The 25,751-nt window shown below is 37.8% G+C and overlaps 3 protein-coding genes across 5 annotated transcripts in view; 2 read left to right on the top strand and 1 right to left on the bottom strand.

Annotated features, from left to right (window-relative positions):
• ano1a (anoctamin 1, calcium activated chloride channel a) overlaps positions 1–8,819 on the top strand; it is a 58,572-nt gene extending 49,753 nt beyond the window's left edge. For all 3 annotated transcript variants that reach the window (XM_055022429.1, XM_055022428.1, XM_055022427.1), the window contains 4 exons: positions 664–716; positions 887–1,062; positions 2,455–2,560; positions 6,242–8,819. In XM_055022429.1, the coding sequence (XP_054878404.1) occupies positions 664–716; positions 887–1,062; positions 2,455–2,560; positions 6,242–6,475 (569 nt within the window). In that variant the 3' untranslated portion in view covers positions 6,476–8,819. The remainder of the gene's footprint in view (positions 1–663; positions 717–886; positions 1,063–2,454; positions 2,561–6,241) is intronic.
• A 2,925-nt stretch (positions 8,820–11,744) lies between these two features.
• Positions 11,745–13,781, top strand: fadd (Fas (tnfrsf6)-associated via death domain). Its single transcript, XM_055022438.1, has 2 exons — positions 11,745–12,095; positions 13,060–13,781. The coding sequence occupies exons 1-2, from the start codon at positions 11,795–11,797 to the stop codon at positions 13,347–13,349; spliced, it is 591 nt and encodes a 196-aa protein (XP_054878413.1). The 5' UTR covers positions 11,745–11,794; the 3' UTR covers positions 13,350–13,781.
• A 1,469-nt stretch (positions 13,782–15,250) lies between these two features.
• On the bottom strand, positions 15,251–19,085 carry LOC129353197 (hatching enzyme 1.2-like). The gene is made up of 9 exons (XM_055022439.1): positions 18,991–19,085; positions 18,663–18,666; positions 18,500–18,577; positions 18,226–18,381; positions 17,990–18,110; positions 17,577–17,755; positions 16,688–16,769; positions 15,994–16,118; positions 15,251–15,409 (listed from the first exon to the last, which is right to left on the bottom strand). Coding segments are annotated over exons 1-9 (807 nt in total). The 5' UTR covers positions 19,051–19,085; the 3' UTR covers positions 15,251–15,407.
• Positions 19,086–25,751: the final 6,666 nt, after the last annotated feature.

Genomic DNA, 25,751 nt, shown 5'->3' with positions numbered 1-25,751 from the left:
TTGTGTGTATGCCCAGACACATGAAAAATTAGAGGGAACATTGATCTGGTGTCATATGCATGTTTTTTTAAGCAAATTGGAAAGATTAAGAGAGAGTGAGCTGCCCAGGGTTAAAAAATTCTTTATAGCTTAAAAAAAAAAAAAAAAAAAAACCTAACACCAACACATCTTATGTAACTTTGATTTCGGAAGGGCAAACAATTAACTGAAATAGTCCAAATGTCCATCTAATGGATGCCATACTTTATGTTTGTGGAACATTGAGTGCAGAAAGCATTTAACTGTAAGGAAAGTAAAGGACAGTAGTTCAAGAATTAAGACAGAAATGTCCTCTGATGTCCACCAGGGAAGCTCTACTGTGTCATCTCCAAGGACAAAACATTAGATGTCTTCATATCTATAAATTTGACTGAAATATTATACACTGATTTCTATTTGAGGGAAATAAAAAAAGTTTTACTAATTTTGAATTAATTCTATGAGTAATACTAATTTTCTGAAGGGTTATTAAAATGATAAAATAGTTGAAATAGAATCCTAACATGATGAACATGATGCTTTCTAGCATCATGTTCATTCTCCACTCTGATCCAGAGAGTATGTCCACCGTCTAGTTGTGAGTTTTCTATGTGTGCTGTTAATGACGGTTCTTACTTTCTCCAGGTATCTGGTACAACCTGCTGAGGGGCCTCAGCAAGGTGGCTGTCATTGTAAATGTAAGTCTTACTTCTCTTTATCAGTGAAGTTTATGCTGCACATTGGATTTAATTAGGATAAAACTTTCCTGTGATGCTTATGATGGTTCTCTTAGAAATGAATCTTGTCATTAAACTCTTTGCTGCTCATTGAAACAGCAAAGTAGCTACAGAGTGTTTCTCTTTCCCAGGCTTTTGTCATCGCCTTCACATCTGACTTTGTCCCTCGGCTCGTCTACCAGTACACCTACAGTCCTGATGGGACTATGCATGGCTTTGTCAACCACACACTGTCATATTTCAACGTCAGTGACTTTCAGAAGGGTACAGAACCAACTATCCCTAAGTTTGATGTACAGGTCTGCAGGTAAGGTCTAGAATAATATGAGCCTTATTTTAGACAGAAGTCCAGTGTCCCACCTCTAGTTGTTTCTAAAGGAGAATCAGTGGAGGGTGTTCAGTGTTATAAGAACCTGGCTGCCAGGATTACTGGGAATAAAGGACCTGATCTAACAGAAACATTCCTTGTTCCCCTATTCTCTCAGTTTGAGGAATGAAATTCAGAACCTGTCAACAGATGGAAAGTCTTCCATTACTCAGATTATTATTCCGATAACAATTTTCTGATCATTTTTAACCAATATTTGTGCTGACCATGTTCCCTGAAGTTTTCTTTATGTTGTTGTAGAGTGATTGTTTCTGCTTTATGGTTTTCATCTTGCTGCAAGGAAAGGTTTACTGTGGTGACTGTGATGGTCCGACCAGCAAACTCAAGGACAAAGGCATAAAAAAAATAACTATTTAATTTTTCAAAGAGTTTAAAGATTTTTTTTACAACAAATTTCAAAAAGAAATATAAGAAAAATGGGCCCAAAAAATAATCAACTAAAGCATACCAACTCAAACAAAACTAACTGACTCTTCTCAATGAACACACAGGGGAATTTATATACAAAGGCTAGCCTACACACACACACACACAAGGAGGGGTGGGGGAGCAAACAAAAACAACCAATACATAAACATAAATAAATTCAAATCACAACATTTTACTTTAACACAACTATAAAACAAAACAACCTAACACCATAAATATTATAACAATAGAGTGAGAGGAAGATGTCAATAGGGCGAGAGGAGGAGTCTTCCACATCAAATTCCCTGCTTCCCGCAGCCTGATGGTTGGTTCCAATTACTGGTTTGAGACAATCAACTCCTCCCAGGGGTGGGGGAACAAACAGAAGCAACCAATAGATAAACATAAATAAATTCAAATCACAACATTTTACTTTAACACAACTATAAAACAAAACAACCTAACACCATAAATATTATAACAATAGAGTGAGAGGAAGATGTCAATAGGGCGAGAGGAGGAGTCTTCCACATCAAATTCCCTGCTTCCCGCAGCCTGATGGTTGGTTCCAATTACTGGTTTGAGACAATCAACTCCTCCCAGCCAGTCCTCCCATTCAACCAAAAACAAAATAATTAATATTCTAAATAAACCAAGCGTTTACTAAAATGTGTGCACCCAATCTAGTAAACAACTTAATACCAAAACCCACCAAAGAAAAAGTGATATAACCAATATAAATATTATCAATATAAAACATTAACTAAATACTAACACTAAAGAAAAGAACACTTAACACTGAGAAGATGGAGGAACCTCCACAGTGACAATAATGAAGAGATTCCAAAGCCTTCAAACAGAGCGTCAAGCCTTCAGTGATTTACTGTGTTTTTGCTTGTGTAGGTATAAGGATTACAGAGAGCCTCCCTGGTCCAACACACCGTATGAACTGTCCAAGGAATTCTGGGCCATTCTGGCCGTCCGCCTCGCCTTCGTTATCGTCTTCCAGGTTTGGAACACATAAATAATGCCATCAGTGCATTTGCAGCAGGCTTTCAAAAAGCCAATAACCTCACTCATGTCATTCATATTTAATGTAAGCAAATCAAACCAGTCAATCACAAGGTGTTCACAGCTTCCAAAGAACACAGAATGATTGAGTTGAATGGATTAGAAAAGCCTTCTCAGACTGCAGACTGTGGGAGTAACCAGGGCATTGCAGATTTCTTTATCTTTTAAATGAGCACAGTGGATTGACTGAACATGATGGTGCAGATTCCAGAATGAGATGCTTTTTAGAAGAAACACCTCACAGTGACTAGTAACCCAGCTAATTGATAAAAGTTTGACATTTTTATTGGTAAATTGTACTCTTTTTTTATATTTCTTAAATCTATTCTCACTATTCTTGTTGCCATGGCACCACCCTGTTTGGCTGCGGCTGCAACAGGTCCTGAAAATATTGAACTTATAAAGACATTTATAGAGACTAATAGAAACAGAAACAGAAAACCTCCAGTATAATAATGGCAGGATAAAATATGATCATCAGTGCATCTTAAATCTATGCATATCTTGCATAGTACAAACAGTACTATGCAAGATATGTGCTTTCTGTACATATCTTGCAGCCAAAGCCAAGGACATTGGTATGTTTCTGAAACATCAGCTGAGTATGAGGTGTGAAATCCAATCAGTGCTAACAGGGGTTCATGTGGGATATACAGTTTGACTGTAATATTAAATAGAATCCATTTAACTCTGGATAGCCTTGGACTGTTATGTCAGCCAGAGCCAGTGACCCACGAAGCAGTGAATGCTGCTGCACCTGGAGGAGACTCTGCAAGCGCAGAGAGGACTAGCAGTGAAGCTAAAGTGTAACCCTTGGAGAACACTACTTCCAGCTATGTTGCTCGCTAACGTTCAGTCTCTGGAGAACAAAGTAGGTTACTTAAAGCTGGATGTAACATCAAATCTGAGACATGGCTACGCTCCTTTATTTCTGATGATGTGGGGATGACAACATTCCGTTTGGTCAGTGGTAAAAGCAGATTGGGCGGTGTTTGCATCTACACTAATAACAGTCTGTCCTGGGAGGACCATCTGATTCAGCTACAGGAGGTGCACCACCACATCAGATTGGCTGGACTTCTCCAGCCAATCTGATGTGGTGCTTATTAACTCCAAGAAGTGTACTGTAATCCAGAGAGAAGTGGAGTATTTGGGTTCCACCTCATTCTGCCTCAACTTTCATCTCCACTGTAAATCCAGCCGCAAAAGGCCGCCTTGTTACAAGGCTCAAATACACTGGATAGAGCCTATACAAATATTAAAGCAGCATTCAAAGCAGTACCTTTCCCCCACCTTGGCTTATCAGACCATCTTTCTGTAATGCTAATTCCTGCATATGAGCCCCTGCTCATCAGAGGAAAACCCCTTGAGAAGCAGGTGAGAATTTGGCCTGCAGGATCCGTGTCAGCATTGCAGGACTGTTTTTAATGCACAGACGGCGACATGTTCAGGGAAGCTACAACTGCAAACAATCACACTCATGTTGAGTAGTATGGCAAATCAGTGTCTACGTACATCCTGAAGTGCATGGATGACGTCTCTGTGACAAAGATCATCACCACAAGGGCAACTCAGAAAGCCTGGATGATGAAGGAGGTGCATAAGATGCAGAAGGCACAAAATATGGAGACAGAGAGTTTCTCAGGTGAGCCAGAGCCGACCTAAACTGTGCCATCAGAGTTGCAAAATGTGCCTATGTTCAGAAAATTCAGTAATTTTCAACGAATCAGCAAACACCAAGCGTATGTAGCAACCTTTCAGGACAATCACAGACTACAAGACTGCTCCTTTGTCTTGTGACGATGGTGCAGACTTTCTGAATGCACTTTGGTCATTTTGAAGCCCTCAACTACACTGCTGTGAGAAAATCCACTCCTCAACCAGGTGAACAGATACTCAGTTTGGAGACAGCTGATGTTTTGAGGACCTTGAGAAGACTTGACATGCTTTATGCATGCAGAATCTTGATAACATACAAGGTCTGGTTCTCAAGAACTGTGCTAACCAGCTGGCTCACATCCTCACTGGCATCTCACAAAGCAGTGCTGTCATTCCATTCTGCTTCAAGATGGCCATCATCATTCCAATGCCCAAACAACCCACGATTTCATCACTGAATGACTATCACCCTGCTGCACTCACTCCCATCACAATAAAATGTTTTGATAAGCTGGTGAAGGATCACGTCATCTCAAAACTTCCCTCCTCTTTTGATCTTCTCCAGTTTGCATGTCACTCCAGCTGTTGCGCAGAGGACGCTGTTTCCACCACACGGCACCTGATCCTGAAACATCTGGAGGAGAAGAACACTCATGTGTGTGAATGCTGTATCTGGACTTCGGCTCAGCATTCAACACAATTATTCCCCAGCACCTGGTGGGAAAACTAGCTCTCCTTGGGTTCTACACATCCCTGTGCAAATGGCTACTGGATTTCCTCAGAGACAGACCCCAGCCTATGAGGGCTGGTAAAAATACAAGTCTCCCTCTACACTGGCTCCCCCTTTCTGTGTACTGATCCCACTGCTCTTCACCTTGACGACCCATTAGGAACCACATCATCAAGCATGCAGACGATACAACAGTGGTGGGTCTCATCAGGGACAACAATGAACTGACCTACAGAGAGGAGGAGACACATCTGGTGGGCAAACCATCTAATCCTGAATGTCAACAAAATGAAAGAAACTGTTGTTGATTTCAGGAAAAATAGGCCAATTCACACCCCTTCTTATCAATGATGCTGCAGTGGAGCAGGTCAGGACATACAGATCTCTGACACTTTGACCTGGTCTCTCCAAGTCTCTGGTCTGGTGAAGAAAGCTCAGTAATGTCTGGACTTTTTATGTCAGATGATGTAAAAATCCTCCTCCCATTTTCACCACAGAGGAACAATAGAGAGTGTACTTGATTGTCAGCAGCTGCATGGCTGCATGGTTTGGAGCATAAAACACCTGTGACTGGCAATATGTATAGAGAGAGGTGATGAGGACAGTGAAGAAAATCATTGACACTTGGCTTCCTTCCATACTTGACACTGCTCACTGTTGCCGCCTGTCCAGGGCTTGGCGATAAGACCACCTCTACTTTCACTATCTCTTGTTGGCTGCAAGAGAAGACGTAGGCCTTTACTGAAAGTAGAAAAACAGTTTTACACTTTGAAGTCCATCAGGGTAATGAAATCCAACAAATTAAAAAAAAGCTCAATATTTTGTCCATAAATTGGACCCAAACGGGCCTGTATGATCATAAACTACAGTTGTAAAAGAAAGAGTTCCTTGCAGGTTTTTCCACAATAACTTCTTATACATCACATTTCAGCATCTAAAGCTTTACTCGTGTAATCATGTCAAAACCAGGGTGAATAAAAATTTTTCCTCTTTAAATACTCTACAGCTCCTGAAGAATCACTAAAGGTCTCATCTTACTGTCCACAAGAAGTGGACTTTACTAAAGGCATCATAGTGACTTAGAACATATTTGCTAAAACGTTCATTTCAGAATTTTCACATTGACTTTATTTGTGCTGCATGTAGTCTGTGGCAGCTTTAATATTGGGTCTCACTAAGAAACCTGAAATATATTCAGTGATGTAAACTCTGGTGTTTGTGTTCATGCAGAACGTGGTGATGCTCATGAGCGACTTTGTGGACTGGCTCATCCCGGACATCCCCAAGGACATCAGCTTCCAGATCCACAAGGAGAAGCTTCTCATGTTGGACCATTTTATGAAAGAAGAAGGGAGAAGACGAGACAATCACAACTATGACAGATACACCAGCCCCTCGTCGGGTAATGCCAGCCCCAAACAGCCCCGTTCACGCCCCACTTTCCATGCAAGAGCTGGCTGGTAACGTTTCATCATCGGCAAGGCTTCTCCTGCATTTCCATTGATTGGAAATTTTAAAATATCCCTGATTTCATCCCGTCAGAATTCTGTCACTGGATGGTTTGCCAGAACTTTCCATCTTAGATGTTATTCATATCACACCCTCAGTCACTGACCAAGAACTCTGTAAATGGCGTCCTGTCGCCGATGCACAAATCTGCCAAACTTATTCATTAGAGAGGAAGAAGCCATTAAGGGTCACGGCGGGACCAAGGTCAGGTTTACTCTGAGGAAGCTGTGCCACCTCTGCCATGGGACCAACTCCTTTCAATCTGACAATCTGAAACTCCGTCCAAACGATTATTGTTTTTTTCCTTATCTTATTTCTGGGAATGGTATCCAGATATCCTGAGATGTATCCAACTTCTTTGTTGGACATAAGTGTACAAACACAGGGATTTATTGACCTATGTTTTAAAACATTTAGGATGTACTTGCACATGCACATTGATATCAGAATTAGAAGCTGGTATCAAATGGCTTTTGGCATCTTTTTCTTCAATAATTACTCATATGTTATAAACACTCTGTGGTGTTGGGCTTCAAGTGTAGCTGTAGATTTTATGTGCCAGGAGAAAGGGAACCATCATTATTGAGGTAGATGTGAATAGTTTTAATGCCTGATTAACTTTAGTCTGTTGAGAGCAACAAGTTTATAATAATTACTATTTTTAACATTTATCATAAGCATTTTAGCAGACAGTAAAAAGCACATGATATTCTGCTTGTTTGTGATTGTTTTACTTGAAGAACACAAAACAAATGACTTCAGGACCTTTAATGTTGCTAACTTTGGATGTAGAGTTTCAGATAGTAGAAATCATATCAGAAGTTAGTCAAGCATTTTCTCTATGAAGATTCAAAAACTTTCTAGAAAATGATAAAAGCAAAAGAAAAACAAGCTTTTCCAAATACTAAACACACTCACATGAGGCGGCTGTGTTTATGTCTAATTTCTTACCTTCAGCATTAGTAAAGATTGATTGAAAATGAAATTATGAAATAACTGTATATTGGAAAAACACTGTTAACTTTTGTTTTAGATTTAACTTTGTTACAGTGGATTTTCCATTTGCTCACCTTAAAGACTTTTGTAACATAAAGCTAAAAATAGAATCCATCTTTCAGGCTGCAGAAAAACTGGAATTTCAACTGAAAAACATCTGAGTGTTTTGAAGGTAAAAATTCTTTAATGTATCAGAAACGGTGCTAAAATTATATTTAGCTATGTGATTATATTCAATGTGTGTGTTGACTAAACCAATATTATACATAACCAAAAGGTCAATTACACCATAAAAATGTTGTGCAGCTCCAGCTCTTCTCAGCCTTCAGTCTGAACGCAAAGCGAGGATCACCAGAACTAACTCTGCCTTATAATCTACAAACTGGGATTGAAACAGTTAACTGATTAACTTATCGTCCACCCATCCAATGTGCCGCTGTATACCAGTGAAACCTGATGAAGCAGGGCTTTTTCATCATTATCTTGCCTTATATTCAGTACATAAAATAATTTTTGATTTGACTGTAGTCTGCATCCTTTTACCTGTCTTTTCTCAAAGACTGAATAGTTTTGTGTTTTTCTAATTGCTAAAGCAAAATGTGGGAGTGACTGGAAATTGCACCGAAGAGTGGAAGTGGAATAGGGTCAGTGTGTACTGTCCGACCAATCTCTAACTGAGGGATTCAAGCAGTTCTTATTTCAGCTCCTGCCTCAGACTGATGGAATGTATTTGGTTTTTTTGTTATAAAATTATGTGAAATGCATTCGAAATAGAAATGTTGTCTTTTGATTAGATTAGCATGACGTTCCACATATTAAAGGGACCAATGACATAACAAACTTTTATTCATCTCACTTGGTGTTAACACTCAAGAAGAAACCATCAGATGATCTGTTTGCTGTGTAGAAAAGCCTGGACAAGCACATCATTTTCAAACATCTTGTCAGAAGAAATGTTCCAATCTTTTTAATGAAATATTCTTCCTGTTTTTTTTCCTACATGTTTACATATTTTGAGGATGCTATACAGTAATAGTATAGAACAGGAACAGTATGTAAGAGCCTCGTTAAGCACAAGTGCTTCTGGTCAGATTCAACCTTGCCCCATGCCCTTTTCCTTGTCTCTCATTGGTTGTATTGAACAATTGTTGTAAAATGATTGTCTGTTTTAGTGTGTGCCAAAGCTCTTTTTCAACAAGGGTGAGAGTATCTGCATGTGAAACCAACAACTTTGTCTTTTATATTGTCTTTCTTGTTTGATCATATTTAGGATGTGCAAATAAACCATGGTTCCCAATGCTGAGGTTTGTGGGCTTTGTCCTGATTGTGGCTTTATTCATATGATCAACTGTATTTTCTTGGAATGAACAGAGTTAAACATTTTCATAAACAGTTTTGCCAAAAGTGGTTCACAACTATGACAGGCGAGTTGTGATAATGGCAATAAGGCCTTCTGATCTCCAAGGTTCTGAAGCTGAACACTAAGTGGTCAGAGTCCTGGGTGGATGTGGCGTCAAACTGTGGATTATCATCACTGTACCTCCGGGTTTCTGCAGAAATGCTTCAGACGTTATCATGGTCATTCAGGTGATCGGTTGTCTCTTTCAGAAGCAGATGCTGGTCCACTAATATATGTGTTGAATACCAAAAATGTTCAACACATACATGATAGTCACTTCCCCTTGGGACCAATTTCTATTCTTCTTCAGAATGTATCATAAATTAGTTTCAACTATAAAACTATCAATGTTTATGCATGTGTATTGTATTTATAAAAGTCTGTAAACTAAAAATTAAATAAATTAAATTAATTAATTAAAAAAATTAAATTTGAAATCCTTGAAAGAAAACCTGGATCTAAGATTCCCAGACAAAAACCAGGATGGTTAACAAATCATTGATTGTCAATCAGTTTATTCACTTCATTTAACAAATGTCGTCAAGTCACAAACATTATTTACTGTACACAACATGTACAGGTATGCAGTGTGTCCCCTCAACCATTAGTCAACCAAAACTCAAATCGGTTTATTTATGTGGTGTAGTTCACAGAAAGCCCCTTTCCAAGCCAACTTACAGAACAAATAACCAGCTCTATCACAAAGACTTCAGTTTAATTCTGTAGATGGTAAAAAGTTTTCTATTATCAGGGAAGCCACTGTTTAAGACAAGTATATTCAGGTATTAGATGTGACTTTGAAGGACCTACTTTATCATCTCCTTATTTCTATAAACAGAAAAATACGTTTTTCTCCTCTCTAGCAGAGGCGAAACATTGACTAAATTATTAAAAATGCCTCCAATAAAGAGTCAGGAGTTTAGCTTGGTTTGAGGTAATAGATTCTGATTTATGTTTAGAAGATTATTTTAAGGAAATTAATAAGGATTTCCTTATTAATCCTTCTCAGATGAATAAGGATCTAAGATTGCTGTGTTTATTGATGTAGAAAAGCATACAATATGTTATGGAGAGAAGGGTTAATGATTAAATTACATCAGATAGGTAGGAGGTAATATGTTTTATTGGTTATAGGATTTTTTATGAACTATTCAAGTCAAAATATGATCTCACGTTTCACAACCATGTAAAGTAGAAAATGACAATGATATTTTTAAAAAATTATCAATTAGTTTTGGAAAAACACTTTTTGATAATGATGGAGCATTATGGAAAAGGGGAAGAAATGTAGAATTTCTTATTTCTAAACTTCAGGAGGCATAGATAAAGTGGGTAAGTGGGGTTTTAAATTTTCGATTGAGAAGACAAAAGTAATGTTTTTTACAAATAAAAACATGGGGTTGATAAAAAGTTGTATTTATATGGGAAAGAGTTAGAAAGGGTTAATTGTTTTTATTTTTTGGGAGAAGTTTTTTTTCTTTTCAAAAGAAACTGACTTGGGAAAATCACATAAACATATGGAGAAAAGTAAAAAGGTTCTTAACATTATGAGTGGTTTACCTGGGTTTATGTGTCACTAATTCAGTCAAGAATCGATTGCGGAAGTGTGGTGGATGGTTCAGCGGCTAAAACTAGGTTAAAAAAAGTAGATGTTATTCAAGCTAGTGCATTGAGAATTTGTTTAGGGACAATTAAATCAACTCTAATATGTGCTTTACAAATAGAATCAAAAGAAACGCCACTATGTATCAGAAGACAACAGATCATGGTTAATTACTGGATAAATTTAAAAGGACATAATGAAGATCATCCAGTTAAGAAATATTGGAAAATTGTTGGAAAGAGGAAGGAGCAAAGTAATAGTTTTGGGTGGGTTGGGGATGCCAGAGCAAAAACACTGAATGTATAGAAGAAAGAATTTAGTCCAACAGTATTGTGGCCTTTGAGACCTACATGGACATAGAAATATATTAATATAGACAGAAGAACAGTATCAAATATTAAGGAAAGAAATCTAACAGATATTTTCCAAGAATTTTATAATCAAATGCAAAATAAATATTATGATTACTTGTAAATTTATACTGATGGTTCGAAAGACCCAAAAAATGAAGCAACCAGTATAGCAGTAGCGATTCTTGAATTAAAGATAAATATTTCAAAAAGAACATCTAACTGTCTCAGTATATATGCAGTAGAATTATGTGCTATATCATTAGCTTTAGAATGGCTGGAAGATACTAATATAAATTAAATAATAATAAATAATTATTCATCATCTGCATTGTTGAGTATTGAAAAAAAATAATCACAATATATTATATGCAGTTATGGCTGGTCATCACAGAATATGTGAACAAAATAAAAATGTAATATTATTTTGGACTCCTGGTCATGTTGGTATTTTGGGTGATGAAAGAGCAGAAAGGTTGGGTAAAGAGGCTATTAACAAATAAGATATTGATATACCAATAAAGTTATCTAAATATGGAAGCAAAAGTACAATTTGGAAAGAAGATATGGAAAATTAGGAGGGATAATGAATTAAATAGAAGCATATAAGGATACAAAATCCAGTTGGTGTAGTAAAGATCAGAGGAATAAACAGGAGGGAGGAGACGACTATAAAGAACTGGTCACAATTTTTAAATGGGGAAACATCTTACTGGTTTATGGAGTTGGTGTAATACTGTAGAAATGATGGACATGTTTTTATTAGTTGTTTGATTTTCAATGATCAATAATCAGAAGATTACTGAGTATCTTATAATGGGGGTTCCTCTCAGCTCGAAGAGGAACGCCCATCCTGACCCTGAACCAACCAGCAGGCGGAAGTGACTGGAACGAGCTGCTGGGTCAGGATCACAGGCGGCGGAGACATGAGCGCTTCAAACTTTATGTCCGTTCTGCTGGACATTTCAAATAAGCTCAAAGAGGAAAACCTAAAACAACTCAAATTTCTAGTTCGAGACGACATTGGGAAACAAAAGTTGGAAAAGATCACAACGGGACACCAACTGTTTGAGATTCTGACGGAAAGAGGCCAACTCGGACCCGACAGAGCAGACTATCTCTGCCAGCTTCTGAGGCAGGTCCAGCGAGATGATCTGTCCGAGAAGCTGAGCAACTGGCAGGTCCAGCAAGAAAGTCTCAAATACAACTTGAGCGACACCGAGAGAGGTAAAGACACTTGGAGAACTCGGTTTCACTTTCTGTCCTGGTCAGGCCAGAAAGTGTTCAGTTACTGTAACACCAGAGGGCGCTGTTCGGTAGCTGGGCTGAGAAACGACATTTATCAGAAAATGTCTTTAAGTTGAAGCAAAAAACATGAAACCTTTTTCATGTGACTGACTTTATTGTCCAGTATATGAATCATTTTACCACAAAATGACGCATCAGGAATAACATCTTGACAGTTTGTTATCTGGGGGAAAAAAATGACCAAACTGGAGCTTAAAGGAACCCTGCTGGGATTTCCTTCCTGAAGTCATGTTAACACCAAGTTAATGTTAGATTCAACCTAAGAGCCTTTATATGTGCCAGACAATAACATGTCTGTCAGTGTGTCTCAAGGCAGATCACAATACAACTATAAAATTGTGTTTTAGTCCACTGTTATGATCTAAAGAAAATTGTTCTCACAACCAGGAAAATCTGTCCAGGTTGCATGTCAGTAAGGATGTCAGTATCGGATCTGAACATGGTACCAAACAAATAAGCTCTTCAGTTTATTTGAGCTTATTAAACTCATCAAAAAAAGAGCTTATTTGTTTGATGTTGCCATCCAGGTTTAGTTAGATGGCAACAAAAACATTGGATTTAATTACAGAAAATAATCATTATAACACTAGCAAATTGATTTGATTTCCATGGGAGTAAAATGTGGAAATATAAAAGACATAAACTGGGAAGGAATTTGTAGTAACGTTACAACAAAATAAGGGAAAAAAGAATATGCAAGTGCTTCTGTCATAATGTATCTATTAAATAGTTTATGTAAAATCAACTACAGAGCTTTTATGTGTCTTCTGAATTGGTTGTTTAAAGTTCAAAAACCTACTTCTATCCATATTATAGCATTTGGAGTATACTGTAATCAATTATTAATCAAGATTAGCATCAGTATTGTTTTTTTTCCCTCAAGACAAACTAGAAATTGCCATGGAGGTGATCAGAGACAACCTGGGGAAGAACTGGCGCAAACTCGGCCGCAAACTACAACTGGGGGAGACCAAGCTGGACTCCATTGCCACACGGCATCCCACTGATCTGGAGGAGACCGCCCTGGAGCTGCTGAAGGAGTGGAAGAAGATTAGAGGACCTGAACTCCAGACAAAGGAGCTGATAGCAGCTCTGAGAGACTGTCAGCTCAATTTAACTGCTGATAAAATCCAGGATAAACTTGAGATGAAGGGATTAGCCATCTCAGATTAGAACAGCATCACCTTAGAGGCACAGAGGAAACCTGGTACTTTATGAAACAGATTATGTTTGTAGAAATGAACAAAATGATTTTTGTAAACATCTGCTTCCTAACAGTTGTCTAACATTTACTATATGCCAGTAATGCACTTCATTTACTGGAACACCAGAGGGCGCTGTAGGGTAGCTGGTTTATGTAAAAACATTATTACCGTTTATACATTAATTTCCTGATTTCCAATAAGGATAGGAAATATAAATGCAAACATTTCTATTGTTGTAATTTTTTTCAGCAACATAATTCATCAGTTTAGATTAGTTCAGAGAAATGTTCCCTTCATCAACAACAAACTGGATGTAAAGATGGATGATTTTTCTTTTCCCAATGGCCAAGAAGCATTGAAATGCTATTGTTTCAATAATTTAATAAAGATTTCAGACATATCTAACTGTTTTTTGAAGAATCCCCAGTTATCAAATGATAATCCAGTCCACCTCTTTTAGATTTTGGACTCCTGGATCCATTTTGTCAAAGATTCTTAGTCCTCCCAGAGAGGTGTTGTCTTAGCCTAAAAATTCCTGCAAAGGAGTCGCAGATTCAGACAGATTCAGTCAGCTGCCAAGAGACACCGAGAGAGGAGCTATTAAAAAAAACACAGAAAAAATGCTATTTTAATGAGGTGTTTTTAACCCTTTTTGCTAAATGTGTCATTATCTTCTCATTATGTGTTTAGTTGATACATGAGACAAAATGAAGTAAAGAAAATCTGCAGCAGTTGATAATTTACTGATCACACAGTTTAGACTGAATTTATGAAAATTGAGTCATGATGATGCAAAAACTTAAAATGAAATGAATTGCTAACCAGCATCAATATGTTTGATCCCACCTTACATTCACATCATTATTGTCATTTGTCACATTGTTCCTTTTTAGCTCCTCCTTTCCACTCTTAACATTGTGTCTTGTTAGTACCTCTCATAAGGCCTAAGACGCTCTGTGAATAGATTTTATTTTGACAAGCTGAAGTTCCTTATAAATTCTAAGAATTTTCATTTAGGGCTAAAGGTAGGAGATATTGTTAGTCTTAGGATACAAGCCCTGATAATGAAACATACACAAGATGGGAAGATGAATGGAGCCAAATAAAAGGCAATCCTGGAAATGAAATGAAGAGTCTTGATAACAGAACAGAGCTTCAAAACATAAACCTGAAGACTTTCAGCAGCTATTGTAAGAACACATGGTTTTACCAAACATCAACGCCTTCTGGCTGAATATAATACATGCCACACTTTTCAGATTACTTGAAAAAAGAAAAAAAATCAGTGCATAATTGTTTCACATTCATTTTATTACTTTATTTTATTTCTCAAAAAATCCTAATGAAATAAATTAAACTTTGTAACCTGAATGTAGCCACAGTCTGTTGGTAGTTCCAATTTCTTGCTAGTTAGAAAGCAGCTAATTATTGTTTTGGCCATGCTCTATTTGGTTTTTATTATAGTATATTATTATTGTAATTATTTCATCTCTATCAGTGAATATTTATTGTCAAATGAATTAGGTTATTAGCAGAACTCGACTGTATGCTGAGGGTTTTGTAGATATCAGGAGCATGAAAGCAGGAATGCATTAAAACATTGGTCATCAAGATCCGGAGTTTGGTTCCTCCGGCTTACTAATGCTCATTTATGTGAAGATATATGTTGCAGCCAATGTGTGTAATTTTGATCACTTCACTCTAGAAAATGTATAAAATCTCTGATTAAAAGTCCTGATTTAATGGCATTAAATTCCACACTGGGGATGTTGGCTTCTCACTAGAACTGCTGAGTGTTCAATCAAACCTTCTGCGCTAAATAGAAGCTTCATTATAATTGGATCGTGAAGAATGCTTCAACAGCTCTAATCATTTTGAATGAAACTTTATCTTTATTTCCAGTATTTTCTTTCTTCTCATTTTGCTTCACATTCACATCAGCATTTGATACTTTTGAGTTGGCAAATCCATGCCTCCTTCCTTTGCATGTTCTCAGGTCAACAGCTTTGTAGGTCACAGATGAAGTTTCTGCAAAACAAATTCACTTTAGTGATGGAGCTTTGTTGAACCAATGATAATAAACGTAGGGCAGCTGGTCTCTGACCATCAGTAACTGCTCAGTTAGATGCTAATGTTAACAGTATATGAAGAAAACAGCAACCCACAGTGGTAAAACACTTTTACCACCTCTTTGTTGTGGTTACTACTTTTCTAAGCATCAGAATGACCTTTACACAAATCGAACAGGCTACTGTTATGGTTGTTGACAGTAGATGGCAGTCGTCAGATGTGTGTAAACTATTTGTCAGGTTTGGTCAAACTATGCAAGAGATCCTCATATTTGATTATTTTTAGATCATCCGTTCTCCCCCAAAGCCTCAACAAATAAACAAAACTCTAATGTTTAGTTATCATCTGGTTTGATGTCAGTTTAAAATCCCTTAAGAACAGCTTTATAAAAGCTCTAAGCTGAGCTGAGAGCAGATAGGCTTCTTCATCTCATGTGTCAAACTGAGGAAGATCCACTTTTTTCTTCCCCTATGTTTAATCACACCACCTAGAGTACAGTGAGAATGATATAGTGGTAATAGTGTACAATTTATTACACTTACAGCATTTATAGAGTCTGTTCAGCCTGTCAATATCATTCTGGCTCATCTGTGTGGCCTTGCCAAAGGACACATTGCTGTAAGGAATGGGCTCCATGGTGGGAAGGTTGTTCTTGGAGAAGGCATACCTGAAGAGAGGCAAGTTCCACACAGACAGGTGATCACAGCCAACACTCCCACTCAACTCTTTAATGGGTAGAAATATCATTGAGGCTAAAATGCTACAGCTCAGCCATGAGTCTTCTTAGTAATGTCTAAGTCAGAGTGAGATGTCAGCCCTCCACAGACTCTTTGATTAGGCCTTGAAACAGCTGCTATTCTGGTGTATTCTAGCCTACTTTGCAGTGGAGAATTAGCTTTCTCCAATATGCATTTTCATATACTTCTAATTTATAGTAGCAGAAATTCAGTAGTGTTCTGTGTGAGCATGTGACAGAATTTCTAATGTTTTGATATTTTCTTTTATTAAAGATCCAATCAAGGACAACATCAACTTGTGACTATAAAACCTATGTTCAAAACAATGATTGCTCTGTGTCTCACATGTAACATGGTTTAACGTGCCGTTCTTGATTAAATAAATGTGAATTGGAAAAAATGACCTGCTGATTTAAAATCTACATTTAAAGAATCAAAATGGACTGGTGAAGGCAAATATTTTAAGTATATTTAATAAAAAAGCAAATTGTTTCTTTACCTCTCGTATTGCATGACAGAGTTGTAATCATAAGGAGTTCCCTGGTTCAGAGTGTTAATCTTATAGAAGTTGTACTCCATGCCTACAGACAATATAGGAGAGATGCATAGTTTTAGGTTTGACTGAAACAGGTTTCTGTGCCTCAGTGTAGAACTGGTACGGTCCAAACTACAGACTGGCTTGAAGTTCAGAGAGAAAAAAAATAGTATGAATACTGAGCATGCTGCACCTCTGCAGCATCTCAGCCACTTCTTTACATCATTCTGCTTCAAGACTTGTTCTGCTAAATGTTGCAGCACTTTGCATTCACAGCAACAGTGTCTAAGGACAGTCATTACTTTCATGTTTGCTCCATGTTTTTCTCATAAGAGTCATTAATAATGTGTAGGTTTACAAATTTAAACATTTAGATTTTATGAAAATATGCTTCTATAAACAGACTATGATTAATTGTAGCGTAATGCAAGCAAACATAATTAAAAATATAGTTAAAGAACATTAGATTGAATTGCACCCCATGTTCTAATCTGCCACCCGCTGGTTAGTTGGTGAGTCAGATTAGTTTTCTAGTTTGCCTTCATACATCCTGAAAACCTTTCCTTGGTAGAAAATCAATTTAGTTCCACTGGTTTCAATATCTCAGACTGATCAGGGGTTAGGCGCAGGCCGCTTCCAATTAGTGCACAGGGGGACAATGGAGCTAAAAAAAAACCTTTACAGAGACCTCACTCAGTCACAGTCATAATGAAGTGAAATAAAAAGATTGTTGAGCTCATCTCAACAATCTTTAAAGTATTGTCCCATCAGTGTATTTCAACCAGAGGACTACCAACTAACAACCAAGCTCTCATAAACCAGTGATGGGCAGTGGATGATGGAAGTGCGTCACCTTCAATGATGTTGTCCCAGTGCACTCTGATGTGGTTGTCCCTGTCAGAGCGAGTCTGCTCGTGGTTGAAGCCCAAGGCATGCAGCAGCTCATGCTGGACGGTGCTGTGGTACAGGCAGCCCTGGCGACTTAGAGACACCGTCTGACCTCCACCCACACGGCCCACATAGGAGTAGCAGCTGCAACCACACACTCAGCTCAGAAGTCCATTGCAACAGAAGCATCCAACATCCAACACTGCAGGAAACCTGATTTTGACTAACCAATCAGTTTTATACCAGCCCTGCAGATCCCAACCAGTAGGCTGATTAGCCAGTCTTAAGCTCATCTGAAAGTGTGGATTTTAGCTCAGCATTTAGAATTACCACTCTGAACTAGCATTCAATGAGGAAATAAACAAAAATGAGACGCACCCGTTCCTAGATTCAATGCTCAACCACTCATGGTCACCATTCTGGTAGGGCCTGAAGCGGATGCAGGAGACCATGGAAAACGACTCCAGCCCACGAACAATGATCTCTCTCTCTCTGTCAGCTGTCACCATCAGGAAACATTGAAATACCAGATCCATCAGGTACAGGTGGTTTCAGATCAGCTGTTCATCTTTGTGTTCTCAGTTCAGTGGGAAAACCAATGAGCTGCTGCTTACAGTAATGGTTAGCAATGTAGTAGGGGATGTAGACCTTCCCATCAGTGTATTTCAACCAGAGGCAACCATTGGAGGTGCAAGGGTCAGCATTTCTGTCCGCTTCAAACCGAACAGCAATGTCTCCTCCGATGAGAGCCGGTTCATCAAAGTCAGGAGCTGCCAGACACACACAGCTACAGTTACATCATTTGGTTGCATGACCAGGTATTTCCTTGGAGTGGATATTTTGTGCATCAGATAAATGTGAGCATTGCTGACTTTAGTGTTGACCTACTGCGATCTCTGTTGGCTCTCTCCAGGAGCTCACCAACAGACAGCTCCTGGGAGGTATCCACCTCCAGGCTAGCAACCTCTGTACGAAATGAAACATTTAGATAACACTCAAGAGCCTTTCAGCTTTAAAAACGAGAAAAGAGTGCTGATGATTTCTAACTTACCTTCCTGTCCTCAGTCACCACAGCACAAAAAAGGCAAAAAAGGATTGTTATACATGCATATCAGAGACGAGCTGTTGAATTAGCTTTTGTACCATCAGCTGAAAAAGTTGTGTTTTAATAATTTTATTAGCATATCTACATTCAAAATATTTTAATAAGTGTTTTATGTCTTTACTAAAATATATTTTGTTGTTTCAAAACATTAAATACCAAGAATTCCTCCTGGCATTAGGAAAATTGTCAGATAGTAACCTTTCTAATCTACTACAGAGCAACAATTTCCAGTTCTGAGCAGCTGGCGCTGCATGCCAGCACTGGCCATGATTACCTCAGCCCAGGAGGAAGACAGAAGCACCAGAACCACAAAAGACCAAGACAAAACCTGCATGGTTGCAACAGACCTGTGAGAGACAAAACATGGCCATAAAACTTGCAACTGCTGCTTCTCTGTATGCTAGCTGTCAGCGGTACACAGAGCCATGTTGCTGTTGGATTTGTGAATCTTACCCAAGAGCCAATAACTTTGTGCCAGCAAGGGAGACGTTTTATACTCACCATCCAGCCAAATGCAAATAAACATTTGAGTAAAAGTGCAAACATTGCAGCACACCTTTATCAGAGAAAGCTGAAGTTTCTGGTGTTTCTTCTGGGTTATTTGCACAGGTGTTTTCAGAAACAGGCTATCAGTGTGGAACATCTCACCCTCAACTGCTTACTGACTAATAGCTCATTTTTGCTGTCCACACAAAATCTGCATCTCCTTTTTTAAACTTCTCATCAGAAGTTACTGCAAGACAGTTGTATTTGATGGACTCTTTCATCTTTATGTTTTCTTTATTAAGTTTTTTTCTCTTTTGCTTCTGTCAGATGTAGAGATACTATGATGATACCAACTGCTGCACAGAGGACACTGTTTCCTCCATACAGTACCTGAGCCTGAAACACCTGGAGAAGAACACTCATGTCGTTGTTTGTGGATTTTTGCTCACCGTTCAGCACAATCATCCCCAGCACCTGGTGAGCAAACCAGCTCCCCTTGGGCTCTACACGCTGCTGAGAAACTGGCTGCTAGATTTCCTCACAGACAAAACCCAGTCTGTGAGGGTTGGGAAAAATACTTCAAGGTCATCTCCCTCAGCTCTGGCTCACACTGCTGTGTTGAAGAAGAAAGTGGGACACAAACTAAACCCTTGTTCACAAAGTTTTGTGTTTTTTATTTCTTTGTTTTATTTCCCTCAGAACTGGCTCAGTATATTGATCCCACTGCTCTTCATCTTGATGACCCTTTAGGAACCTCATCCTTAAGTATGCAGATGATACAACAGTGGTGCACAGCAACAAACAGAGAGGAGGAGACACATCTGGTGGGCTGGTGTGATGCAAACCATCTAATCCTGAATGTCAACAAAATAAAAATGATTTTGATTTCATGAAACAAAAGCCAAGTTACACACCCCTCTACATCAGTGTATTATTTTCCATTGACATTAAATAAATCCTTTTTGTATTAGAACAATTCTTTACTGTCATACCACTTGTGTCTACTTTCAAATGACTCATACAAGTACATACTAACAGCATATGGTTTGGTCTGGCTGTTTCACAGTGGATGGGTGGGTGAGGGTGGGTCCGTCATTCAGAGCTGTGGTGAACTGAATGTTCCAGACTGATAAGCCCAGTTTTTTTGCAGCAGAGAAACAGGTGTTTAAAATTATATATAACATAAATGTTCACAATTGATTTAACAGATATGATAATAATAAAAAAGGTCCACATTAAATGTTAATTAAAAAAAGATTTTATTTTAGAATATTTAGAAAAGGTATGCAAAAATATATAATATGCTCCATGTAATAGTAAAATCTGTGTCAGTGATTCAGTATAACAGAATGGCAGGAAAATATTTCCATTGCATTGTTGTTGGGTTTTTTTCTTTTTAAAGTGTTTTTTCTATGCAGTCAAACCATGTTTGTTTTCTTCATGCTAATGTCTTCATTTAGATTTGTAGTTTTGAAGCCGGTTGATTCATTTAGTCAAATTATGAGTTTTACACAACAATGTGACTCCAGAAAACATTGCATGCACCAGATTTCTGCAACAGACTCTTCCTCCTTTTTGTTACAACATTCAGACATTATTCCTCTGTTTCTGCTTGCTGCATTATGAGAAGCTGTTGCAGCAGACATTTTCATAACATCAGAACCTACTGCCTGTGAACTAGTTATTGGAAATGAATCACATTGCCAAACATCCAATCATTAAGTCATTTGTGCAGAGTTTGGACTTAAGTGAGATATTGTTCAGTTTGTTTCATATTACAGCTGACTGATTTGAATGGATAGTTGTATTAAATAGTTAACATAGTATGTAACTTTGTTTGATTGAGGAGGATCATACTAAACTGAATATTTATTGGACTGACTTATTGACTTGGAATAAATAAAATTATAAATGTATGTTTTTGCTTTCATTTGGATGTATTCTGAATACCAGATTATTTATCCGGGATAATACAAATGAACTTAATCAAATCTTATTCTTCACTACATACAGAGTATGCAATGTGCAATATAATGATAAAATTTCTTCCTTGGCAAAAGCGGGATGTTACAGAAAACAAAATGCTTCCCTGACCTTAGTATCCAGGCAACAGAGACGATTTGCCATTGCAGCTCTGCTAATCCACCTCTTTTGCTTTTAGAAGAAAGTCGGCAGAGAGAGGCTGGAGTCTGCGATATGATCCTTGATCATGATGGAAGAGATGGTTTGAACTTCCTCCTCTCTCTCTGGTCCTGCTTTGTATCCATGAAGTCTCGTCTTCACCTGCTCTGGGGTTTGGGGTCATAATTCATTTTTAATTGGAGCTTTTGAGATGCTAACCAGTTCCTACCAGTTGTGAAACAATACCTTGTTGCTATGGTTATGCAACAAGTATCAATAATTATATTCAGTTCGAATTATATCAGGACCTTGTTATTTGTTAATAAATATGTTAGAAGCCAAAAACAATGCAAATATTTTCTAGAAAGAAATGTTTATACATGCACTTATTGACTTTTCTGACCTGAAAAGTCAATAAGAAATTCAGGATTTGCCAAGATGTGGAAAAAGTTGTTTTAAGTATTTAGGCTGAGAGAAAACAGATTCCTGGAAACTTTCATATCAGTTCACCGTGAAGTGAGCCCAGGAATCTGTTTCAGCCAAACAACTTGGATTGGTTGAGAACTCTAGACACACATAAAGCAGACAGGCTCTAATATAAATGCACCCTGCACTAAGTGAGAATTTTGGGTTCCTAGAGATGTGTTTGACGATGGACCTTGTGTGAAGCACGTCCGCTAGAAGATCCCTCCACATTGGCCCCAAAAAAACAAGCAAAAACATAGTCTAAAGTGACAATTCCTTTTTGTTATTTGCCTCTACAATACGACAGCTACTCTCTACAATAGTTCTCAAAACTAATTTTACATGGGTTTCAATATACTTTATTTTATTGTGTGAAAGTTTTATCCTGTGGGGATAAGAGAAAATTCACAATGATTTTAAACTACAGTGACTGCAGACAAATGATTGGAGGTGGTGTAGTGCAGAGCCATTACTTTGCTGTTGCAGTATGATGTGTGGTGGGGGATGGAATGTAGGTGGCATGGCTTGGACAGGGCACTGGGCCCCGGTCCCACTGGGACACTGGGGCACTGCACTGCACTGCACCCTACGTCTCTCTCTGAAGTGTGGACTCACAACCAAAATGGTGGAACTGGTCACAGTTTAGGCATTTGTGCTAAAGTACAACTACAACAATAAAAAATCAATTTTAGATGTACTGTTCAAATGTGTTTTGTTATGACTTGTTGAATACAGAGCAAAATTTTATTTTGTATGTTCAGTAGAGAGAAAAATATGATTTCAGTGCTTTACATTTGAACATTGTTTTTTCAAATATAACACAGTTTTTCTGTGAACATTGCCAATGTTCACAGAAAAACATTGGCAAAAAATACACATTAAAATGTACTAACAAAGAATTTTGAGCTATATTATCCACAGATAATATAGGAAATAGTGCCGCTTCACTTTTGGAGTGCAAAAGTGAAGTGCACAGACTGCCATGTGGTCTCTTCCCACCCCTTTCTGTCTGCTGCAGTGAGGTGTACTTGCCTGGGTGCGGGCTCAGCAGAAGTGTGGAAGTAGGACCCAAAGGGGGCGAGGCGAAAGCTGGATTTGGAGAATTGGGACACACTTTGTACTTAAACCCTTCAACATGAATACGCATTTGAAGAACACAAGGGCAGAACGAGGATAGAAGTGCAAGTATTGGAATCGGACCTGTGGATGGGAGATTCAGGACATCTGTGCTGGGTGTTCGATGATTGTGTGCTGGGTGGTGTGACCTGTGGATCCCAGATCTGACTGGCATTTTCCAGCCCAAATTTAAAACCCACCCAACTCCAAAAGGCCAAACTTTAGTCTATTTAAGCTAAAGTTAGTAGTGCCAGGCATAGATAATCATGCATGTCCATCTATATATAAATATATCTGCTTATCGATAACCAATGATAATATCCGTGCCATTTGTTATATTCAAAACATTTCAAATCAAATCAACCAATAAAATGAGTGCAAGAAGACGACATTTTATTAAAATGCACAACTGTTGTGTTTTTCCTCCTTTCTTTTCAGTCTTTGTGCCATAAATCTTGATAAAGAAAAATATATATCTTTATCTTTATCCTTTATCCATAGATCCATAGAACCATATATCTTTCTGTGTCAGAAGATATATGGCCATGTAACTTGATAAAGATAAGCATTTTGTCAGCAAACACAAAAACAAGTTTCATCTTGTTTCTAAAACTTCAACTATAGAACCAATACATAGGTTACTGTCAAAAAAGTATTCTCTCCTTTACCGTTTTTCTTTTTCTTTTTTTGTTGATTTTTTATACAGACAAGTGATTCCTTTTTTTATCAAGCTGGCCTGCCAACTGCCTGGATTTAATAAAGTCAATTTATTGGATTGTGGGGTTTGTCTGAACTGCTAAGATAAGACATGTGAAATAAATGTATAAATAAATTAATAGATATGATAAAGTGTTGCACATATGACATGCACTGGATAGTAGCCACAGATGTACTGGTCAGTCACAGAGGGGATGTTGTCATTCATTAGCCTCATCGGTCCTTCTGACCACCACCAGCAGGCAGGTGAAGTATCTTGCCCAAGAACACAACAACAAAGGCAGACAGAGCAGGGATTGAACCAGCAACCCACCAATTGTGGGATGAACTCCTGCTACTGTCAGCATCACTGCCCATGTATCTAAAATCAATTTCATCCCCCTGCAGGAGGAAAGTCAGGAGGACACTATCATAAATGCATAAAACATTTTCTTTGAGACAATGGTTTTCTGGAGAAAAACCATTCTCCAGAAAACCATTGGAGAATGGATTTCTCCAATGGTTCTTTTTGTTGAAAGCAAAAGAACATGCTTTCAACATGTTCTTTTGTAATGTAGGTGCCAGCAATAGATCGTGCAACTGTTCCCACATTTTAAAGAAGTAATGCAATGGAAATACTAAAGAACTGTTGCAAATCTTCAACCCCATGTTTAACCAAAAAGAGGTTGAGTAAACTATATAAACTATATATTGAGTAAACTATATATATATATATATATATATATATATATATATATATATATATATATATATTAGATTGGCACGAAGCAATGAATTGCTTTATTGCATATAAAGCAATTCATTTCAATTAAATTCTGTTATTTTAAAGTTCAAATTCACAACAAATGTCTTAAAAATTTTGAAAGACAAACCTCTGGGCCAAGACATGACCAATTATATGGAATATGGAATTCACTTTGATTCTAATTTGGTTCACAGAGCTGAATGATGAAGATGAGATGGAAAAAAGGGAAACTCTGACGTTATTAAGGATAAATCTCCAATAAGCAGGACAAGCTTGAAGCCGTTGCTTCATGAATGAAAAAAAAACAGAATATTTGCATGTGAAATGGGACGAGGATGTTCGGATTCCACCTGTGAAACAATAAGCTGAGGCCAAAAGTTTGAATGGTTCAGCTAAAGTCTTTTTCCTAAAATATTAATTACTTAATAATACTAGAACTCCAATTATGTATTGTTAAATCCAACTGTCGTCAGGTTCACATCCTTCTGCAAAATTACGGTTAAATTTTCAGGAAAATTGGCTGATTGCATCAAATATTTGACTTTGCAATAATCCCAAACGCAGCACATATGTGATAACTCTCCACTGTTTTACAAAAATAAAAGACTTTATTTTAGCTCAAAAAAATGAAAGACTTTAGACTTGATGCAGCCTGGTGCCCTCAGACTGCAGACTTGACCTGGACTCCTGGACTGTCACTCAAGTCTCAGTAACAACATTTAACTCATTTCATAAAGAGTGAAAGGAAGCTAATGAGTCAGCTTGAAATAGTCAGTAAAGCAGGCAGGTAAAGTATAATAACCAACCAGTCTTGATTAGCTCACCTTTACACCTAGCTAAGTGAAGGCCTACTTATAATATTGTAAATGCTTCGCAGCATCAGGGACAACTGAGGAGTCTTCACCTAGAAGCCTCATTCAGTTTTCTTCAGAGAAAGTGTTGCTGCACCACTGAGCTCACATACTGCGGTCAAAAGTTTGTGCAGGTTTGTGCTGCACATAATTTTGTTTGTGCCATGATTTAAAAGGTACTAATAAATCTTTCCAGAGGTCAAAAACATTCGTCCTACCCCACATCCACACTCACCCAGACATTTACAAAATTAAACAAATTTAGTATCAATCAACTGTGCAGAAGCCAAATTCACTCAGGTATATTTTAGGCTTGAATATCTTCAGGAGTTTCTGTTAGCACAACTTGAACATAACCTTTTCCAACATTCCATCAGATCATTTTTGAAGTAGAATTTATTTCTAAATTAAATGAGATAAGTGATATTTTGTGCTAATATTATTCAAGTAAAAGTTTTAAAAAAGTACATTGCTGTACTATACTATTACTAAAGGTTTTTTCAAAGAGTTACTCAAGAAATGTAGATAACGTAA

This window comes from Poeciliopsis prolifica, unplaced genomic scaffold (assembly GCF_027474105.1).
Source record: "Poeciliopsis prolifica strain line A6 unplaced genomic scaffold, Auburn_PproV2 SCAFFOLD086, whole genome shotgun sequence".
Classification (NCBI taxonomy): Eukaryota; Metazoa; Chordata; class Actinopteri; order Cyprinodontiformes; family Poeciliidae; genus Poeciliopsis; species Poeciliopsis prolifica.
The sequence above is the reverse complement of the archived record's forward strand: the minus strand, read 5'-3'. Positions and strand labels throughout refer to the sequence as shown.